The sequence below is a fragment of the Tamandua tetradactyla genome, chromosome 3 (assembly GCF_023851605.1).
Source record: "Tamandua tetradactyla isolate mTamTet1 chromosome 3, mTamTet1.pri, whole genome shotgun sequence".
NCBI classification, from domain to species: Eukaryota; Metazoa; Chordata; class Mammalia; order Pilosa; family Myrmecophagidae; genus Tamandua; species Tamandua tetradactyla.
The window spans coordinates 104,433,103-104,456,416 of record NC_135329.1 but is presented as its reverse complement, the minus strand read 5'-3'; the positions used below and the strand labels follow the sequence as shown (position 1 = coordinate 104,456,416).

The following is a 23,314-nucleotide window of genomic DNA, read 5'->3' as shown; positions in this document are numbered from 1 at the left end:
TCCAGTTTAGTAGGATGGCCCCATATATCCCAGAGCAATTTCAGTAGTGAATAAAAGTATTTGCAAGGTCCCTTTGGGGCACTGGATAGAAAGGAGAAAATATTCAACCTTCCCATTTGGAGAATTTCTGATATTCTTACAAGCAGTGGAGACAACCAAACCAATATGTTGAGCCCTCAATCTTGGGGTTCGCCCCTATGAAACTTATGTCTGTAAAGGACAGACTAAGCCTGGTTAAAATTAGGCCTAAGAGTCACCCCCCAGAGAACCTCTTTTGTTGCTCAGATGTCGACTCTCTCCCTAAGCCAATGCGGTAAGTGAACTCACTGCCCTCCCCCCAACGTAGGCCATGACTCCCAGTGGTGTAAATCTCCTTGGCAACATGGGACAGAAATCCCAGATGAGCTGGGACCTGGCATCAAGGGACTGAGAAAACCTTCTTGACCAACAGGGGGAAGAGAAATGAGAAAAAATAAACAGCCAGTGGCTGAGAGATTTCAAACAGAGTTGAGAAGTTATCCTGGAGGTTATCTAGCGCATTATATAGATATCCATTTTTAGTTTATGGTGTATTAGACTGGCTAGAAGAAAATATCTAAAACTGTAGAGCTGTGTTCCAGTAGCCTTGCTTCTTGAAGATGATTGTGTAGTGATACAGATTTTACAATTTGACTCTGTGATTGTGAAAACCTTGTGCCTGATGCTCTTTTTATCTAGCGTATAGAAAGATGAGTAAAAAATATGGATTAAAAAAATAAATAATAGGGGAGACAAAGGTTAAAATAAATTGGGTAGATGGAAATACTACTGCTCAATAAGAGGGAGGAAAGGGGGATGGAATATATGTTTTTTCTTCTTTATTTTTCTGGAGTGATACAAATGTTCTAAAATATGACCATGGTGATGAATATACAACTATGTGTTCATACTCTGAGCCACTAATTTTACACCATCTATAGAATGTATGTTAAGATTTATCAATTACATATATATAAATAAAGGGTCTTATATTCTGGAGCAGCTAGAAGGAAAAATATAGGACAGTATGGTAGCCGACCACAAAGTCTGAGATGTGTCTTATAAACTACTTGTTGAAGAGTGCTTTGAAAACTATTGCTTTTATCTTTCTTTGCTTGGCATATATGTTACATTATTCACAAAAAAGTTAAAAAAGAAAGGAGGTATAGCAATAGATATTGAATTTCCAATATTCCCCCATAAATAATTACGGCTTCACAAAAAATTTTTTTGCTAAAAATATATTTTGTCACATTTGTTATAATGAAATACGATATATACAGAGCTAACTGGGAAAATATAAGTTAAGATATCACGTAATGAAATTGAACATTAACTTAAGAATAGCTCATATGGCAGATTTCTGTTTGTTCTTTAGAGTCACGCTACAGAGCAATTTTATTACATCAATAGTATCTATAATGAATGGGTAAATGATTTTGGCTAGATCCTTTTTTTATTTGTTCATAAAGATTTTAGTGTTCACCTATTTGTTTTAATGATATTATGTCCTATGCCAGGATTTAGTTGAATGTAAAATGATATCTAATGATAATGTTACTTACCACACTGAAAGAATGTGCTATAATTAAATAATAAGGAAAAAATCTTTAGGTTTACAAGAATATAACAATTAGGAAATAACAGAACGAATCATGCATATACCAACATCCCTCATTTACATCAGATTATATCTGAACTATTTCAGCCAGAATACATTACATAAAGCTTTTTTTTTAATCCCGTATCATTTAGGCACTCAAAGAAAACAATAAATCATTTTCATTGCCAAAAAAGTGAAGTAATTTAACTTTTCATATTCTGCTCCACTTAAAAGTATCACCTCTGGTGAATACTTCTAAAGGAGAGTGGCAATAATAATAATTATTATTATTATGACTATTTCAAAAGAAGCAGTATGACCTTAGGACCCATACTCTTCATCATTATGCTATGCTATCTCTCAAAGATATATCCTGACATTTTACATTACAATAAAAAGGTCAACAACAACAAACTATAAAAACCAACAATTTGAAATAGGAAATACAATAAAATACTGACTTTTATCCTTCTTTATAATATCCAAAGAAGCAATAGCCACTGTAGTTACTATTTAAAAGCAAAATAAAAGCAAAGGAAAAAATAAGACTATAAACCTTATTTTAAATAATCTTACTCCAAAAAAAGTTGTGGTAGCTCAATATTGTATTCATTTTGATTTATTCATTTCAGAAACACTGCATTCTCATCTGTGACTGGTCTTCAACCGTCCAGTTTCAAAAAGTATCACTACACTCCCACCATAATGATAAAAAAAGCACTTTAATGTTCTATAAAAATGCAAATAAAGGGTCCTAAATTATAATGGGTATACCAGCCCCAAGTTTATATACCAGTCCCACCAATCCCAAGTTTGTCCTGCGATTATAACTTAGTTTGGAAAATTTCTCCTAACAAGAGAAAACCTATTATTAAAATTTATTTTTAATTTAAGTACTGAGTATGCCAATCTAATCTACCAGCATGAAAAATCTGAACTCATTTCAGTGCTACTATAGTCATTATTCTTCTATTAATATTCTAAAGTTAATGATTATTCTTCAATAAATTTTACAGTAGGGTAAGAGTCAGAAATATGACTAAACTGTGCTATTACAGTTGTGCTGGTTTGAAAGGATTATGTGCCCTAAAAAAGCCATGTTTTAAGCCTAATCCATTTTGTGGAGGCAGTTTCTTTTAATAGCTATCCAGCACTACAGGTTGGAAAGTTGATGATATTATCTCCATGGAGATGTGATGTGCCCAACTGCAGGTATTAACATTTGATTAGAGGGAGATGTGACTCCACCCATTCCAGGTGGGTCTTGATTAGTTTACTGGAATCCTTTAAAAGAGGAAACATTTTGGAAAAAGCTTAAGAGCCACAAGCAACACAAGGGCCCATGTCGCCAGAATCCAGAGACCTTTGGAGATGAAGAAGGAAAATGGCCCCAGGGGAGCTTCACAAAACAAGAAGCCTGGAGAGAAAGCTAACAGATGTTGCCATGTTTGCCATGTGCCTTTCCAGTTGAGAGAGAAACCCTGAATATCATTGGCCTTCTTGAACCAAGGTATCTTTCTCTGGATGCCCTAGATTGGACATTTTTATAGACTTCTTTAATTTGGACATTCTCACAGTCTTAGAACTGCAAACCTGCAACTTATTAAATTCCCATTTTTAAAAGGTGTTCTATTTCTGGCATATCACATTCCAGGAGTCTGCAAACTAGAACAACAGTTCATGATTTACCTAAACTTAGAATCTCATTTTTTAAAAACCAGTAACTTTTAGTAGCTACATAGAATCATGAAATTACAAGACTAAAAGGAGTTTAAAACTTAATTTTCAACAGTGGCTCAGTGGGAGAATTCTCGCATGCAACGCCACAGACCCGGGTTCAATTCCTGGAGTCTGCCCATGCCAAAAAAACTTAATTTACTTAGTTTCCCTGCCCTCAAGTAGATCATACACACACCACTGTGGACTTTGATCTGTTTTATTAAGCCCAAGATGCTAAAATTCCAAAAATCTGCCTTACAACCTATTCAAATACTCACCCTGAGAAATTTTATATTTACTTGATTAAATCACTGAAAACAAGGATAGAAGAGTAAAATAAAGATAACATTGATTTTAAAGGCAAGAAGACACAGGTTTAATCTTATGACCCACTGGCAGACTGACTTTGAGCAAATTACTAGAAACACCCAAAGACTCCTTTGTCATTTATAAAACGGGGGTATTACCTCACTGCCAAAATTTGTTCAAGGATTACATAGGTTATGCCTAGAGTGTATAGTGATAGCGACCTAAATGTACAAATTTTAAAAATGTTTTTGCATGAGAAAGAACAAAGGAATGTCATTACTGCAGGGTGCTGAAAATAGACAGCAATTGATAGTTTAAAATTTCAAGTTATGTGTGAGACTAAAGCAAAAAGTGTTTATTTGGTACAAAATTTATATTTTGACTAGTGCATCTCCTAATATACCTTATGCAGATAGTTGGCTGAATAACATAAGTACATGGAACCTTGAGTAGGACATGAGATTTTGTTGGTTTGTCCAGAGTGATGCCTCGATGAATCCCAGAGTGATTTGATCAGTGAGTGGAAAAGTATTTGCAAAGTCCCCTTTGGGGAATGGTGAGAATGGGGGAAAATTCAACCTCCCCAAGTTAAATTCTTGATATTCTCACAAGCAGTGTGGACAACCAAAACTACAGGCTGAGCCCCCAGTCTTGGGGTTTGTTCATATGAAACTTAACCCCACAAAGGATAGGTCAAGCCTACATAATATTAGGCCTAAGAGTCACCCCCCAACCCTCTTGACCAAAAGGGGGAAGAGTGAAATGAGACAAAGTGTCAATGGCTGAGAGATTCCAAACAGAGTTGAGAGGTTATCCTGGAGGTTATTCTTACACATTAAATAGATATCACCTTGTTATCCAAGAGGAAATGGAGAGGCTGGAGGGAACTGCCTGAAAATGTAGAGCTGTGTTCCAGTAGCCATGTTTCTTGATGATGATTGTATAATGATACAGCTTTCACAATGTGACTGCGTGATTGTGAAAACCTTGTCTTATGCTCCTTTTATCTACCTTGCCAACAGATGAGTAGAACATATGGAATAAAAATAAATAATAGGTGGAACAAATGTTAAAATAAATTTAGTTTGAAATGCTAGTGATAAATGAAAGGGAGGAGTAAGGGGTATGGTATATATAATTTTTTCTTCTTTTTTTGTTTTATTTTTGTCTTTTTAATTTCATTTTCTGAATTCATGCAAATGTTCTAAGAAATGATCATGATGATGAATATGCAACTACGTGATGATATAGTGAATTACTGATTATATATGTAGAATGGATTGATCACATATTAAGAATGCTTGTGTTTCTTTCCTGCAATTTTTTTTAAAAATTAAAAAATTAAAAAAAAAAAAAAAAAGAATCAGCCCCCCCCCCCCAAGAGAACCTCTTTCGTTGCTCAGATATGGCCTCTCTCTCCAGCCAACACAACAAGCAAACTCACCGCCCTTCCCCTGCCTTCATGGGACATGACCCCCCAGGGGTGTGGACCTTCCTGGCAACGTGGGACAGAAATCCCAGAGTGAGCTGAGACTCAGCATCAAGGGATTGAGAAAACCTTCTCGACCGAAAGGGGGAAGAGAGAAATGAGACAAAATAAAGTGTCAATGGCTGAGAGATTCCAAACAGAGTCAATAGGTTATCCTGGAGGTTATTCTTACACATTAAATATATATCACCTTTTTAGTTAAAGCATAAGAGAGAGGCTGGTGGGAATTGCCTGAAAATGTGGAGCTGCGTTCCAGGAGCCATGTTTCTTGAAAATGATTGTATAATGATACAGCTTTCACAACGTGACTCCGTGACTGTGAAAACCTTGTGTCTGATGCTTCTTTTATCTACCTTATGGACAGATGAGTAAAACATATGGATTAAAAATAAATAAATAATAGGGGGAACAAATGTTAAAATAAATTTAGTAGCTTGAAATGCTAGTGATGAATGAAAGAGAGGGGTAAGGGGTATGGAATGTACGAATTTTTTTCTGTTTTCTTTTTATTTTGTTTTCTGAATTGATGCAAATATTCTAAGAAATGATCATGATGATGAATATACAACTATGTGATAAAAAAATGTTCATATTGTATGCTGATTGGTTTTTATAAAATTTTTTAAAAAAGCACAGTCCCCACCATAGTGCATGGTACCTTAGTTGATGTTTAATGACCACCATTTCCTCCCCTCTTAAAATCATTTCCCAGTACTTCAGGCTACTGGTAACGGCAGAGTAGCTTGGTGAGATGAATCTTTCCTCACACAAAAAATATAAACCTGGACAAAAATACAGTTTACAAAGGCTGGAAACTAAGCAAGTGCAAGCGGAAACTGGAGGAGAGTTTGCCCATGAAAGGCAGCTAGTTCATCTCATGAGATTTGTATATTTATAACTTTTTTTTGTCAAGTTCTCAAATTTTTTAGACAGATATTATATGATCTCACACGAAATAATCAGAATATGCAAATTCAGAGTCAGAAATTAGAATACAAATTACTAGGGGATGGGGTACAGGTAGCGAATGGGGAGTTAATACTTAATTGGTAGAAGGTTTCTGTTTGGGATAATGGAAAAATTTTGGTAATGGATGGTAATAATGTTAACAGAACACTATGAATATCATTAACACCACTGAATCTTATATTTGAAAGTGGTTAAAATAGGAAATTTAGGTTGTATATATGTTACTAGAATAAAATTTTTTTTAAAAGCCATAGAATAGTACCACACAGTAAACCCAAATATAAACTATGGACTACAGTAACTAGTTTAAGTATAATAATATTGTTTCATCAATTGTAACAAACATCAGAGTAATGCAAAGTATTAAAATTAAGGAAACTGTGTGAGATGGGGGTATATGGGAACTCTATATTTCCTACACAATTTTTCTGTAAACCTACAACTTCTCTAATAAAATAAATATATATGCTAAAAATCAATCAATGTGTTTGTTTCCCGATGCCTGCCCATGAAAAATAAATAAATAAATATGTCACCATATGCACAGAATAAAAAAGAAAACCATACAATTACATCAATAGATGCAGAAAAAGATTTGGCAAAAATTAAGCAACCATTCACTAATTTTAAATAAACTTTCAATGAACTAAGTAAGACTAGAAAGAAATCTCTTCAGTCTGATGAAAGACATCTATAAAAACCTCCTGTTTACTTAGATTTGAAACATAAACATTTCCTCCCTAAGATTGGGGGGAAGGCAATGATATCCACTCTCAGAACTTCTACTCAACATTTTACTGGTGGTCCTGGTTGGTACAATAAGAAATAAATGGTATAAAAATTAAGGAATAAGAAAAATTGTCTCTACTTTCAAATAACATGATTACTGTAGAGAATGCCAAAGAATTCACAAAAAGATTATGAATAATAAGAAAGTTTAACAAGGTCTCGGATACAGAGTCAATATACAAAATTTTATTGTATTTTTATGCACTAGCAGCAAATTAGAAAATGAAATTGAACAATTCTACTTACAATTATACCATACAACATCTAACTCAATAATAAATTTAACAAAAGACATGCAAGACCTCTACGACCAAAAAGTATACATACATACATATATATATATATATATACATATATATATATATAGCTACAACCAAAAAGTATATATATATAAACACTACAAAGAGAAAGTAAAGATGACCTAAACAGAGAGGTATACCATGTTCATGACTAGAACGTTCAAGACAGTTAAAACGTCATTTCTCCCCAAAGTAATCCATCAATTTAGTGAAATTCCACTTATAATTCCAGCATAATCATGATCCTTTTTTATAGAAATTGACAAACTTATTCTAAAATTTATATGCTAAAGTAAACAACCTAGAATAGACAAAGTTAATCTTGGGAAAAATAACAAAACCTAGAAGATTTATACTACCTGATTTCAGAATTTACCATAAAGCTTTATTCAGTGGTTCTCAACTGGGGACAATATTGCCCCTCAGGAGATAACTGACAACACTTGGTGAAGTTTTTGGCTGTCACAACAGAAAGGGTGGTACTGGTATAAAGTTAAGTAGAGATCAGGCATACTATTAAATATTCCACAATGCACAAGATAGATCTTCACAAATAAATCGGCCCCAAATTTCAATACTGACAAGGATGAGAGACCCCAAGCTTCAGTATCAAGGCAGGTGGTACCACCATAAGGACAGACAAACAGATCAATGAAACAGAAAAGACTCCAGAAGGAGATCCCCTAGGTCAACTGCTTGAAAAAGGCCACCAAGCAATTCAGTGGAGAAAAGTCTTTTTAAGAAATGGTTCTACATTATAAGTATGTGGAATCTTGAACAGGACGTGAGATCTTGTGATGCCCCTATATATTCCAGAGTAACCTGGACAGTGAACAAAGAAGTATTTGCAAATTGCCCTTGGAGGACTGGAAAAAGGAGGAAATATTAAAATTCCACATTTGGAGAATTTCTGAGATTCTCACAAGCAGTGGGGGCAACCAAATAGGGTGAGCCCTCAATCTTGGGGTTCAACCCTTTGAAACACTCTTGCAAAGGACAGGCTAAATGTCCCAGAGAACTTCTTCTGTTGCTAAAATGTGGCCTCTCCCTCTAAGCCAACTCGGCAGGTGAATTCACTACCCTCTCCACCCTCCATGTGGGACATGACTCCCAGGGGTGTGAATCTCCCTTGCCACAAGGGACAAAACTCCCGAGATGAGGGGACCCAACACCATGGGATTGCAAGAGTCTTCTTCATCAAAAGTGGGAAGAGAGAAATGAGACAAAATAAAGTTTTGTGTCTAAGAGGTTTCAAACACAGTCAACAGAGCATCCTGGAGGTTATTCTTATGCATTATATAGATATTCCTTTTTAGTTTATGGTGTATTGGAGTGTCTGGAGGGAAGTACCTGAAACACTTGAGCTGTGTTCCAGTAGCCTTGATTCTTGAAGACGACTGTATAATGATATAGCTTTTACAATGTGACTATGTGATTGTGAAACCCTTGGGTCTGATGCTCCTTTTATCCAGGGAAAGGAGAGATGAGTAAAAATACATGGATAATAAATAAATAAACAAATAAATAAATAAATAGTAGATAAACAGGGGGGATAAGAGGTAAAATAAATTGGGTAGATTGAAATACTAGGGGTCAATGAGAGGGAAGCGTAAGGAGTATGGGACATATGAGTTTTTCATTTTCTTTTTATTTCTTTTTCTGGAGTGATGCAAATGTTCTAAGAATGACCATGGTGATGAACACACAACTATGAGATGATATTGTCAGCCACTGATTATACACCTGCATGGACTGCATATGAGTTGTCAATAAAAATATTTTTTAAAAAAAGAAATGGTTCTAGAACAGGATATCCATATGCAAAAAAACTGAACCATAATTCACCTCATACTATACCCAAATATTAGTTTAAGACTGATCATAGATTTCCAGGAAGATGGTAAATAAGATAGGCTAAGTTCACCCCCTGCATCAAGGAACAACTAGAGAAGTAACAGAAAAAATGACAAGGACAGTAGTTTTAAGGTGTGAGTGACCTGAGAGGGTCTTCTATACCATATAGAAAAGTCCAGATTGAAAAAGCTGAAAAACGGGGACACAGAGAACTGGATGAGTGGTCTCCGTTGTGACTTCACCAGGAACAAGAAGACACACCCAGGAAAGTGCCTGTCCCCACAGCTAGTTTGGAAGATCATCCCCCTCAGCTCCACAGCCCAGAGCTCCCTTGGGGAATCCAGAAGCCAGTAAACTTGCTTTCCCTGCTCATAGAGATCATCCAGCTAGTATACAGAGCTTAAATACTCCCCTTTCCATATGAAGGCCTGGAGCCCTAGAAGACCACAGATAGGGAGGTAGGGACAAGAAAGCAAGCCATGCCATACCCCAGGCCCTGCCCCACACCACAAAGAATCCATAACCATAGATTGTTTATTTTAGACATTATCCATGATGCCCAATGGATAGAGGTGACTGAAGGGCACATTAGCTGAGAAGTAGAAAGGCAAACTGTGGTGTATACATACAACAGAATATTGTATAGCCACAAAAAGGAACGAAGTTCTGAGGCATGCAACAAGGTGAATGAACCTTAGGGAGAGCATGGTACAAAATAAGTCAGAAACAAAAGAATATTTATGGTCTCTTTTAGAAAATACCTATAAGAAAACTGGGGTCTAGACTGTAAGATCTTATAGCAGTCTTGACATTTAGTCAAGAGCTGCTAATGTTATTTCTAGATTTTGAGATGCTGTGCTATGTATGTATAATCTGGTATCTCCCTGGAAATTTGTCCAATAATGTGACACTTAAGACTCGGAGTTGGAGTTCTGCAGCTCTGAAAGTCAGCACTGCTACATATAACAATTGTTAAAGAAACCGAAAAAGAGATCAGGCTTGGGTAGCTGGTGCCTGCCCATGCAAAAAAAAAAAAAAGGAGAGAGATCAGGCTTTAGTTAAAGATAAGAACAAAGACAATCAGGTCAGGACTATGGTGAATCAGAATACAGGGGAAAGGATGACATTGCCTGTATTTTAGAACTTCACCTACCATATAAGACCAAACAAAGAGAGGTTTATGTTGTCCAAAACCTAAATTTCCTGTAGCACATAATCTAACTTAACCTGTCTAGACAGCTCATTTAAACAACCCCCACACACATGAAGCCCAGAATGGGAATGAGGGCTTCTGATTTTGTATAGCTTAAGGTAATACCCAGATATATCCTAGAGAATGTTAGGGCAGTTAATTAAAGTATTGGCAGAGTCCCTTGAAGGATGGGAGAAAAAATATGGAACTATTAAGCTTTACCACCAAGGAAACCCTGATACTGCCTCAAACATTAGGCATAACAAACATCACAAGTCAATAGGTCAAGCCCTTGATCTTGAGGCATGCTTCTGTTAAGCTGATTTCTGTAGCAAAGAACCTAAGCCTACCTATACTTATGCCTAAGAGTTACCTCTTTTGTTGCTCAGATGTGCTCTCTGTCTCTAAGCCCAACTCTGCAAGTAAAATCATTACCCTTCCCCCTACAGGGGACATGACATTTAGGGGACATAACATTTAGGGGTGAAAGTCTCCCTGACAATGTGGGACATGACTCCCAGTGATAGCCTGGGTCCTGGCACTGTGGGATCAACAACACCTTCCTGACCAAAAAGGGGAAAAGAAATGTAACAAAATAAGGGATCAGTGGATAAGAGAGTTCAAACAGACTTGAGAGGCTACTCTGGAGGCTACTCTAATGCCAGCTTTAGCTAGATATCGCTAATTATCACAGTTTGTCAAACCCCAGTCAAAGCCATTCTTGTTAACTGTAAAGAACACCTGGGGCTCTGTGCTGGTTTGAAACTGTCCTGTACCCCAGAAAAGCCATGTTCTTTAATGCTCATTCAGTATTGCTGGGTGGGATATTTTTTATTGTTCCCATGACGATGTGACCCATCCAACTGCAGGTGGTAATTTTTGATTAGATGGTTTCCATGGAGACATGTCTCCACCCATTCAAGGTGGGGTTGCTTACTGGAGCTCTTTAAAAGGCAACCATTTCGGAAAAAGCTTTAGAGTCAGTAGAGCCCCCACAGCCAGAGACCTCTGAAGATGCAGAAGGAACATGCCCCTGGGGGACGCCTTAGAAAATGAGAAAGCTAGCAGATGTTGCCATGCACCTTCCCAGCTGACAAAGGTGTTCAGGGCCCATCAATCTTTCTTGAATCAAGGTATCTTGCCCTAGATGCCTTAGTCTGGATATTTTCACAGCCTGAAAACTGTAACTTGCAATGTAATAAACTCCCTTTTTAAAAGCCGTTCCATTTCTGGTATACTGCATTTCAGCAGCTTTAACAAACAAAAACAAGCTCTATCTGAGCTTCTACAAAAGTTTCATGTATTAAGATTAGTTTTCTACAATCTCCAGATGGGTTCCTAGACCAGATAAATCCTGAAACCCAAAAGGACCAGCTTCTCTGAGAATATCAGCCAGTTACATCCCCCATCCCATACCATCAACAGCCATTTCTAACCTGAAAATAGTGTGCAGAGCCCCAGTAGCCCTAAAGATTGGCAGAAGGATCAAGAAGAGAAGGAAGAGTTATTGAGAAGACAGGATTTAACAAATGAGTATGACTGCTGAATCATTATACTGATGTTTCTTTTAGTCTCCAATATCTCAAAGCAGCTAAAAGGAAAAACCTAACATTGTGGAACAGTAACCTATACCGAACTCTGAAATCTGTTCTATAACTATTTGTTACAATGTACAATGTACTTTGAAATTTACTGCTTTTCTGTATATATGTTTCATAACAAAATATGTTAAAAAAAAAAGAGAGAGAGATGGCTTGGGAAGCAAAGCAGGGAGCCCCAGGTAAGTATGCCAGTAGCAAGCAAAGCAAAACCCATTCAGAAGAGGTAATACTGTGATGGCGATATGCCATTGGGAATATAATTAATACTATTGAGTTAGTACACCAGAATGTGGTTGAATGGGAAATGTTGGGCTACTGCAATACAAAGTTCAAAAAAAGATTTATTACAGACCTAAATAAAAGCAGAATGATAAAGCTTATAGAAAAAAATAAAATTACCTTCACAACCTACCAGAACTACAATCTGAGAAGGGACTTAAACAGACTATATAAAAGAACTCCTATAATTCAATAATGATAACTCTGTTTTTAAAATGGGCAAAGAACTTGAACAGACATTTCACAAACACACACAAATGGCTAATAAGCACATGAAAACAGTTCAATATCAATATTCATTACAGAAACGCAAATAAAAACTACAAGCATCCATTAGAATGACTAAAATTTTAAAGAGTGATCACAACCAATTGTTAGTAACAATGCGGAGCAACCCTGACTCACATATTGCTGGGTGGTATGTAAAATGGCACAAATAGCATTAACAGCTTCCTATAGTTAAGGATAAATCTATCCTTTGACCCAGTTGTTCCCCTCCTACCTGTTTACCCAGGGCAAATAAAAACATATATCCAAAAAGCAGCCTCATACAAGGAAGCTTTATTCATAATAGCCAGGAACTGGACATAATCCAAATGTCTACCAAGCATACATGGGACATGATTCCCAGGGTTGGAATCTCACAGCCCTAGCACTGTGAGACTGAGTATGCCTTCTTGACCATAAGGGGGAAAAGAAAGTTTTAGTGGTTAAGAGATTTCAAACAGAGTCAAGAATTCATTCTGGAGGTTTCAATTAAGCAAGCTTCAGCCAGATATTGCAAATTGCCACAGTATGTCAAGCCCCACCCAACAGTGCTCCTAAAAACCCTAAAGAATACGTGGGGTCTACTAAGACTCTATAAAAGTTTTTCTTAGTAAGTTTATTTTTTTCAGAAATTTAAGGCCTCCAGATTGGGCCTATGCGAGATAAACCCTGGGACCCAGAGGTACCAGTCTCTCCAATAACATCAACCAGTTTGATTCCTCTACCCTGTAAGGTACTCTACCCTTTCCAGTAGAAAGAAATTAAAATGGTCATTGCTCAGATATCCCTGAAGATAAGAAAGAATGATCAAATGAGATGGAGAAATATGTATCTACTTCTGGATCTTTTATTCTGCTCCACTGATCTATATATCTATCTCTGACAATACTACACTGTCTTAGTTAATCCATCTTTATTGCAAGTCTTAAGATTGTATAGAGTGCAATACCAGAGGCCAACAAGATGGGGAGAAAAGGGGTATGGTATTTTAGGAGTTTTCTTTTTATTCTTTTTCCTAAAGGAATAAAATGTTCTAAAAATTGATCATGGTGATGAATGCACAACTATGGGATGATACTGTGAACCACTGATTGTATATTTTGGATGGACTGTATAATGTGTGAATTTAGCTCACACATTATACATTTAAATGTATAAAACTATATTTTACATTTAAAATGTATAAAACTACATTTTAAAAAACGTCTAGCAGGCAAAACAAATTTTTTTTTGCAGCATAGTATTCTCATACAGCAGAATACTATTCAGAAATAAAAAGAAAATACAGGCAGGCCACGGTGGCTCAGCGTGCTTGCCTGCCATGTCCGAGGACCTGGGTTTGATTCCCGGTGCCTGCCCATGTTAAAAAAAAAAAAAGAAAAGAAAATACAACCTAGATGACTGCTGAATGCATTACAATGAGTAAAAGAAGCCAAAAACAAAGAGTAGATACTGTATGAGTCCATATATGTGAAATCTTAGAAGAGGTTAAAGCAATCTAGGATTTAAGAAAAAAAAAAAGAATTAGCAGATATCTGGGAGAGGAGAGGTGAAGTGAGAAGTATGAGGATTTACTAGAAAGGGTCACCAGGGATCTTTCTGGGGTGATGAAATGTCCTGTAGCCATGTAGAAGTGTGAGTTACACAGGTATAACCAATTGTCAAAATCAAGCAATCAAGTTTTGGGCACAACAATGTATGTAAATTCTACCAAAAAAAAGCCCTATAAAAAAGTCTAGTGGGGTGGGTGGGAGGCAGGGAGAGGTACTAATATTCTACAATAATGGCAGAATATTAATTGATGAAACTGGGCAAAGGGTACATGAGATTCACTGCCAATATTTTATTCACTTTGTATATGTTTGAAATAATTAAAGGTTTTAAGTAAATCACTTTTCTTAATCCCCTTCAAAGAAACAGGATTGGTAAGCAATGTCCCTCACATAAATTAAAATCTCTTAAGACACTCTTTAAACTTTCTTTTCTATGCTGAATAATGCCTATCCTTTAGACTTTCTTAAATCTTATCAGTTACAGCTCACCTTGAAATGTGCTGTCTTCCATCTCTTTTATTTGCTACTATCTACCAAGGGGCTTTTCCTCCTTGGAAAGCTAAAACTTCTTTAGCCCCTATTAAATGCCTGTCAATATACTATCAACTTAACATATTATCCAACTTATACCACCAAATTGAATTAAGCATCTAAAATTTGAAACATATATGTTTACTTTTTTATTACTTTGTGCACTCACTAGAATTTACTGGAATTTTCATGGCAGCACAGATCTTATTTTATTGTTTCCTCCACCCAGTGTATAGAAATAGCTGTTGGAGAACTTCACATTTTCCCTTTATTCAAAAATGTAAATGCAAAAAATCTGAAAACAGTAAATCAATTTACACTATATATTTCAACAATCTTATATGTGAGCCTATATATAACATTACTTTTTCTGCTTATATTTATAGGGATATAGAAAAACCAAAAGCTCTTTTTTTTGATAGTCTTAAGTTCTGCTAACAGCACCATAAAGCTGAAAAACTCTAAGAAGCAAATATTGAGACCAGGGTTCCTTGGAAAGGGGTAAATTACAGAGCTAATAAATAGATCTGTAATAAAAAGGATTTATTTTACTTAAAAGGAATTTAATTAGCAAATTAAGCACCTATACAAGCTTAAGATCAAAATGTCAGTTCCCTTAAGTCAAACAGAAAAATCTACGTTTCTTCTCAGAGTACACTCTTTGGTAAAAATTTGGAGTGTGGCTTATGAGTAAAACCACCAGTCCCAAGAATTAAATTAGAATTAAAGTTCCATTTCAACTTTGAAGAATAATTTTTTCGTGCTTAAATATCCCCAAAGCGTTCAATAAGATTTTAAAAAGGGGAGGAAATACAGGAGAGGAGAGACAATACTATTAGTGGTACCATAAAATACAAAAATTGAGTAAACTGGCGATCTACTGCAAGTCCATTGTAAAACCAAAGTTTTTCTCATTGATTAGGCAAAATACTCAGTCCAAGAAGTTGGTAACTACATTATTGCTCCAATTAAAAATCTGTGAAAAAAGACTTTCTAGCAGTCTAAGGAAAAAGTAAGAGAAATAAATACCAGGAAAAACAGAATAAAATCACTCACAAAGAATGACATTATATACATAAAACTTTATTATTTTAAATAACATTTCACAAGTCTTACATTTGTCACAGATTCAAATCCAAGTACTTCCAGATACCATTTGATAATGTTTATAGCTTATACATAACTTTAAAAAATATTTCATTCAAATGTGCCAAATGTAGCAAGAGTTTAAAAAATATTTAAAGACTCATTTAGAGATACCAGCAAACATATCTGACCTTTTCAAGAGGCTTTCCAAAAGAGTTTCCAATTAGTTTCCAGTCATTCAAGACTTCTTCAACTTTTGAAATAAACCTAGGAAGGAGGAAAAAAAAAACTTGCTAAATACATAAGACAGTACATCTTTTCCTATTATACTAGTTCTTTAAAAAGGAATTTTTTATATTTTAACACGGAGAAAGCACAGCAATTAGTACTGTTTATCTAATTTATAGATGTGGAATAAAAGTAGAAATAATCTTTAGCTAAAAACTTCTTGGATTTTAATGGTTTTTTAAGTCTACTGCATACCCAAAGGCATTCAACCTTCCACAAAATATAAATTAAGAATCTATAAATTTTCCTATATTAAGAACAGATTTAAAGACTATTCGCTATCTAATACTTAAGTCTAATGATCAAGCAGACCTATTAAAAAGAAGTGAATTTTGACTAGCAACAAAATTCAAAAGTTCAAAATTCAAAAGTTCAAAAGCAGCAAATGAAAACTATCAAAACTCAGTGGCAGTGGTAAATATGTGTTATACAACACTTTTTCATAAGATTTGCTATTACTCTAAGAAGCTAACAATTATTTCATAAAAGTTAACAGATATGATGCAATCTTTCAGTAATATTGTTCTCCTAAAACACCTAGATAGTACTACTTCCCAAGTAAATTAAGACAAATTATATTCAAAGCCAGTTGAGCAGCCACTGTACCCGCAGTTGCCTCCCCGGCAGTAAATCTGAAGTGGTTAGGGAGACTGTGGACATTCCGCTTGAGGTTTCAAGAATTCTGAATACTGGCTTAGATATAAAAACTCTACCTGTGTACACCCTGGTGAAAAGGGAATTAACCCAGTAGCTTTATCATCAGTTTTAAGAAACTTTGCAAGGCCACAGAAGCACTAAAGTCACAACAGTGATACGTACTTACTAAGACTGCTATTAGTTTACTGCTAATGAAACTAAAGTAAATTAATGGTGACTAACATCCCAAGGACTTACAGCTGCTGAAAATGACACACTGACTTTCTGGAGAAATCCTGATGGGGTATGCCAAGCTCTACAAGAAGATTTGAAGACTGCATTGTAGTCAAGAATTCAGACTAAAATTACTGCAAACAGCAGTGCAGAAACATTTTCCTTTTCAAACATGTTTACTTCACATCTTACTCACTTTATATAAATGGCCCTAACACCATGGTATTGTTGTGTTTGTATTTATGTATTCCTTATTTACAGCTCTAAGAGCTTTTATTTTCTACCAAATATGTACATGAGCTGTGCCTTCAGTAGTGATGTAGTAGTTACTACTTGCTGACATTTCCATTATAAACTTCTTTATGCATAACTAGTGGATTTAAGTTATGTTGGGTAAAGTTGACAGAATCTCAGCCATTATTTATGAATTTTTATTTAGATTCATTATGTAACTCAGTTCAGTTGTTTTTACTTTTTAATGAGAGCATGGAAACCATTTCTTGTGATCTCTTTAACAAAACAAAGTTTGGCTGGCAGTTAAAGAGAACCTGAATTTTTTTTTTTTTTTTTTACTGAAAATAAAACTTTTAGAAGCTTAAATTGTAAAAGTAATGGCAGCTACAATATACAATCTCAGAGAACTGAAGTCAACAGCATGGGTTTTCAGGTTAGGGCCTACTGGAAAGGGTCCTAGATTGTAAGCTCTATTCCAGAGTTGTAACTGTTATTTCTAAATTCTGGTATTGAGCTATTTGTGTATAACCTGGTGGTTCCCTGAATCTTGGGGTATTTATGTGACACCTGAGACCCAGAGATAGAGCTCTGAAGCTATGAAAGTCAGCACTACCCCATATAGGAACTGTTTAAAAAGGTGAAAAGGGATCAGACTTCAAGTAGAGATATGAATGAAGCTGATCTGGATAGGACTCAGGGAGATCAGAATACAAGGTAAAGGACGATCTCGTCCATATTTTAAAACTTCAACTTCTGTGTGAGACCAAAGGAAAAGACATCTATTTGGTGCAAAGTATATATTTTGGGTAGCACTGTATCTAATTTAACTTGTATAGTCAGTTTATTCAAACATAATAATTACATGGACTCTTGAAAAGGGCATGAGATCTTGTTGGTTTGTCCAGGTTAATGTGATACCCCCATATATCCCAGAGTAATTTAGGCAGTGAAGAAAAAAGTTTATTTTGCAAAGTCCCCTTGGGGACTGGGGAAAAAGGAGGAAATATTTAACTTCTCCATCTGGGGAATTCCTGATAATTCTCACAAGCAGTGGAGAAAACTAAACCAACAAGTTGAGCCCTCGATCTTGGGGTTTGCCCCTATGAAACTTACTCCTGCAAAGGATAGATAGGCTAAGCCTACTTATAATTATGCCTAAGAGCAACAGAACCTCTTCTGTTGCTCAGATATGGCCTTTCTCTCTAAGCCAACTTAGCAGGTGAACTCACTGCCCTCCCCCACTATGTGGGACATGACTCCCAGGGGTGTAAATCTCCTTGGCAACGTGCGACAGAACTCCCAGGATGAGTGTATGAACAGATGAGTAAAAAAATAAGTACAAAAAATAAAAGCAATGACAGTACTTAACTTGGTATTATGTAGTTTGTTTCAAATAAATCTAATGAGGATGTTTTACTTTCTAAATTTTATTCTCTACAAATAATTTTAAAATAACTTATAAAATGAAACATAGCCAACATTCAAAATTGCTCTTTGATTTTATTACGTGAAATTTTAATATACTATTTAAACAGCAACTTTTTCTACTGTTTTAAAAATCTAGTCTTTTGACTATTTTGGCTTTTTAAGCATATGGCATCTTTATGAAACACACTAGAAGGTCTATTACTGGTAGAACTGAGATTGGGAGTTATTAGCTTGTGGCAATAAGTTAGCCAAACAATAAAAGCAAGACTACAAAGTCCTCAACATTCTTCTCATTAATTGTAAAATTAATGATAAATACTGCAAACATTGTGCGTTACTTATAAAATCACATAAAGAAAACACTTTTGTTAGGCTCAATATGAGCAAAATCATTTTAAGGCCTTACCAATTCATAGTTTCATGATTTTGTAGATTAGGTTATTTATGTTTGAAACAAAGCAGATAAATATATTGAGAAGGGATTATATTTATAGACAGCTTCTTTAATGTGTTATATCTAAAATTCAAACATATTTTTAATGTATAATTAAATAACATTTAAGGAAATCAAATAATGATACAGTGCATGCATGTCCTCAATGACAAAAAAACATGTGATGGTAATCACATTCAAAGACATCCAATTGTACCTTTTCAACATTATAAATTAATATTCACAATTCTTTCATAAGAGAGCAATGACAGAAATGACAGATTGAGTATATGATTCAACTGAACCTTCTAATTAATTTCTTGTTAAAATTAAAGGTGGTATTAATTTACTAATTCATTTTGGGGGAGCTGAATCAAATGACAATGATCTGATATGAATGTTCTCAAAACACATTATGTTTACAAAATAGAAATAATTTTAAAAATACATCCTAACCTCCGTAAAAATTTGCATGTGAAATGTACATTGCATTTATGAGGGTAAAAACTTGAGGCTACATTAATGTCAAACTGCAGTAAATTAGTAATGGTACATCCATTCAACGGACTAATACATCCTCATTAAAGATGTTTTGGAAGAATGAGAAAATAAAAGTTTTCATTTGTTAAAAGAAAAAAAGACAGTATATACAGTATTATTATGGTGTAATCCAAAAAAGTCTACAACAAACACATAAATTAGAAATACATCACAATGTTAATAGTAGTTAAGAGTACAAGTGATTTTTCTTTTTTATTCTACAATAATTTATTATAATAAAAATAACGTAAAATATAGCTTTCAAATTAAAAGAAATAAAATACTTATCACATGAATTCTATCAGTACTAGTTAAAGGAGAAAATTTAGACATCCTGTAAGTATTGAGATTTGTGCAGAAAAATTTATTCACTTCCCCTAAAAGCTCACTCTCCAGATCTTATATAAAGGGTCAGACTCTCCAGATCTTATATAAAGGGTTAGTTCCTCTGATTCATTCCGTATTAGTTTCCTTTCTCAAATGCCATTTTCTCTTTCCTAGCTCTTATTTCAATTTGTTCTTACCGACTCATTTATATTCTTATTTGATTAATATCTGTCTTTCCCACTAGACTGCATATTCCATAAGATCAAGAAATTTAACTGTTTTTACGAGTCATCACATCCCTATTGTTCTGTATTGCATTTCCCAGTTGGGTGCTTAAAAATACTTACTCAATGGACAAATGTTAAAAAGAGTTATGGGCAATGGGCCTCTTAATTATCCATATGCCTCCTAATATACTGATGAGACCTTTCGAACAATAAAATAAAGACTACAAAGTCTTCAACATTTTCTCATTTCTCATCAAGTTTCACTCTAGAATCAAAAGCAAAAAAGCCAAAAAGCAAATTTCCTACTTTGCGGCAGTTTTCTGATAACTGTATTTATTACTTCTGCATAAGAACCTAAAGAATTTAATATTCTACTTTAGGATAATTTGAATATTCAGGTAGGGGAAAGCAATCATTTCTCCACTCAAAACAATGATGCTTCCTCACCTTCATACTCCAAAACTTGAGTTACATTTTTCTACTGACCTTCAAGTCACCGAGTTACTATTTCAAACTCAAGTGGTCCAAATCTAACCTCTTCTCAGTTTGTCACTTTATCTTCATTTTTCAGGGAAGAAATCACTGCTTCATGTTTGATTCTTCTCACTCTACATTTCATCCAGCTTATCTAAATCTTTGAAATGTCTTACAATCTTCCTGTCCATCTTCCCTTTTTCCCATCCTAATTATGGATGATCATGGTAGGCAGCTGGCTTTAATTTTACCTCACCGCCTGAAAAAATTCTCGTATCACTTCACTACTCTAAAATCTATAAAGACCTTCTCACTATTGCCTAAAACAGTGGTTCTTTCTTTAAGTGTCCTGACCAGCAGAATCCAAATCACCTTGGAACTTGTTAAGAAGGCACATCTTTAGGTTCCATTTTGGACTTATTCAATCAGAAACTCTGAGGGTAGGACCCAGCAATCTATGCTTATGATGCACACTAAGACTTGAGAATCACTGGCCCAAAAGCACTAAATCTGGATTCCTTTACTTAGCTTTGGGGCTGTCTATAACCTGACTGTATCTTCCTTATTAACCTTCTTTCTTATTTCCCTTCAACAGGTAGTCTTCACTCCAGTAAAAACTATTTCTTTATGAAATCTCAAAGGTTCATTCTCACCTATATGCTCTCTGCTCATGTCAGTCCCTTCTTATGCCTTCCCACTTTCAAGGTCCAGTTCATTTCCCATTGTCTCTCTGAAAGCATGTCCCACAACTGTAGTCCACAACAATCTCATCTTTATTTGAACTTCCATTATTTTTTTTTCAATTTTATTGATGTATATTCACATACCACACAAACCACCCAAAGCATACCGTCACTGGCTCATAGTACCATCACATAGTTGTGCATACATCTGCATGACTGATTTTAGAACATTTTCATTATTCCAGAACAGAAATAATAATAAAATATAAAATCCAAACCCTCCCATACCCTCATGCTGACCCACAGTATTGGTGTAGTAAATTTGTTACTACTGATGAAAGAACATTAAAATATTACTGCTTACTATAGTCTATAGCTTGCCATAGCTATGTTTTTTCCCATATATCCCTCTATTACTTTTTTTTTTTACATTTGTTGTGGTTCATGCAAGAACTTTAGATACATGTCTTTCAACAAGCACTTTCAATCAAATTCACCTACAACACGTTACTATTACTTATAATCCCAATAATGAGCTATTTTCTCCTCTATTCATTCCCAAACATTTAAATTCAACCTCGTTAACAACTCTGAACATATTATGTAACTACTCCCCCTTCTCTAGCTTCTATCTCTAAAATGTGAAACAATTTACATTTTAAGACTCTTGAGTTTACAGTGAACTTCTAATATTTTTACAGTTAGTACCACTTGGTTTACAATTTAGCGATTTGCTGTTTGATTGTTTTTTAAACATATATGATCAAGTTTTGTTTTTTGTTTTTTTAAATACAGTTCTGGACACATTGTATCTGCTCTAAAGCCTTGACTATGTGGTTACGTCTTATTGATCTTCTTAGTAGGTGTGGGATACAACAGGTGAAATGATCACTCCAGCAGGAATATTTTTTATTGCCCCATGCCGTCTAATCACAAAATAAACACAATTTTTCTCTCTAAAATGTTGCAACAAACTAAATACAGACCTCCATATCCAGAAAACTGAAGTTTCTGTGCCAATGAGCAGAAAAACTTCTATATCGAAGTTATATCCCTCCTCTACAAACTTAGCTTTCAAGTAATTTCAGTGATAAAAACAGCTTCACCCAGACAGCTGTTCAATGCAGTTTGCAAGCACAGGAAGCCTGAGCACATTACCCACGGAAATCAAACAACTTGAATCAAAGCGTTCCAGAGTCATGTGCTAACTTTTTTTAAAAGGCAGGTTGGAGATGGTGGAAGTGTGGCAGATGGACAACTATCAACACTACGAAGAAAGGACTATTCCTGAAATGCAATGTAAACGAAAAGGAAGACAAGCAGCTGTGAAGTTTTTTTCTTATGATAAATACGTTTCAACGAGAAATGAAAACAGGAACGTAAATGGCAGCCTCAGAAATTTGTTTTTGCCGGTGGGCAACAACCAGATAATAAAAGGTCGAAGGAAAGTTGAGAGTAGAGACAAAACTTCTCTAAGAACCCAAGTCTCAGAGATTTGGCTGCTGGGGGCGGGCCGAGGTTCGTCAAACGCGAGAGACGCGGAAGAGGACTGCAGCTGGCCAGAGAAGGGAAAAGAGGAAGAACCGAAGGCCACTCGGGCCCTAATTCTAATTCTCGGGCGTCACAAGTGTTGTGTCTAGGTTGGGGTGACCGTGGCCAAGGTGCTAGTAAGCAGTGATACGACTCACTCACCTTTCCCATTCCGAAGCAGTAGTGAAGTCCGTCATTTCAAATACTTCGTTCTCAGGCTGCGGGACAAAGAAAAATAGAAAGAAAAAGATTGAGCTTGAGGCGCTGACGCGAACGAGACGAATACAGAGATAGAGATCGATAGGGAGGGAGCAAACGCCGCACCTCACTGTCGGCCGCCATCTTGAGAAGCGCCGGGACAGGCGCTAGGGCTGCCGGGATGGAGAGCGAAAGGGCAAGGAGAAAATGAGGGCGGAGAGCAGAGGGGTGTCGTGGGCGGGGCCTCCACGCAGCTCCGCCCCTCCGCTTTATCTTCGCCTTCTCTGTTACAGCAAATTATGCTTGCCAGTATCTCTCAAGCCAAAATCGAAAAATTAAGGGAAAAAAAGAAGAATGCTCTTTGTTCTCCGGTACAGGAAGAACTTAGTTGACCCTCAACGCTCCCCCTCCTCCATCTGGCTTAATAAAATTTAATAATATCCAGTTGAGAAATAAATTCAGGAAGGAACAGAAGCAAGTAGGGAGGACAAGACTCATGTGGATGAGATTGTATAAAAAAAAAG

The 23,314-nt window shown here is 35.7% G+C and overlaps 1 protein-coding gene across 5 annotated transcripts in view; it reads right to left on the bottom strand.

Annotated features, from left to right (window-relative positions):
• Positions 1–22,974, bottom strand: part of RAB3GAP1 (RAB3 GTPase activating protein catalytic subunit 1) — a 193,525-nt gene extending 170,551 nt beyond the window's left edge. For all 5 annotated transcript variants that reach the window (XR_013172684.1, XR_013172685.1, XM_077153644.1 and 2 more), the window contains exons 1-3: positions 22,917–22,974; positions 22,755–22,810; positions 15,750–15,825 (exon numbers count right to left, since the gene is read on the bottom strand). Coding sequence is in view for 3 of the 5 variants with exons in the window: in XM_077153644.1 (XP_077009759.1) it covers positions 15,750–15,825; positions 22,755–22,810; positions 22,917–22,934 (150 nt within the window). In the remaining 2 variants the exon portion in view is untranslated. The remainder of the gene's footprint in view (positions 1–15,749; positions 15,826–22,754; positions 22,811–22,916) is intronic.
• Between the last annotated feature and the right edge of the window lie 340 nt (positions 22,975–23,314).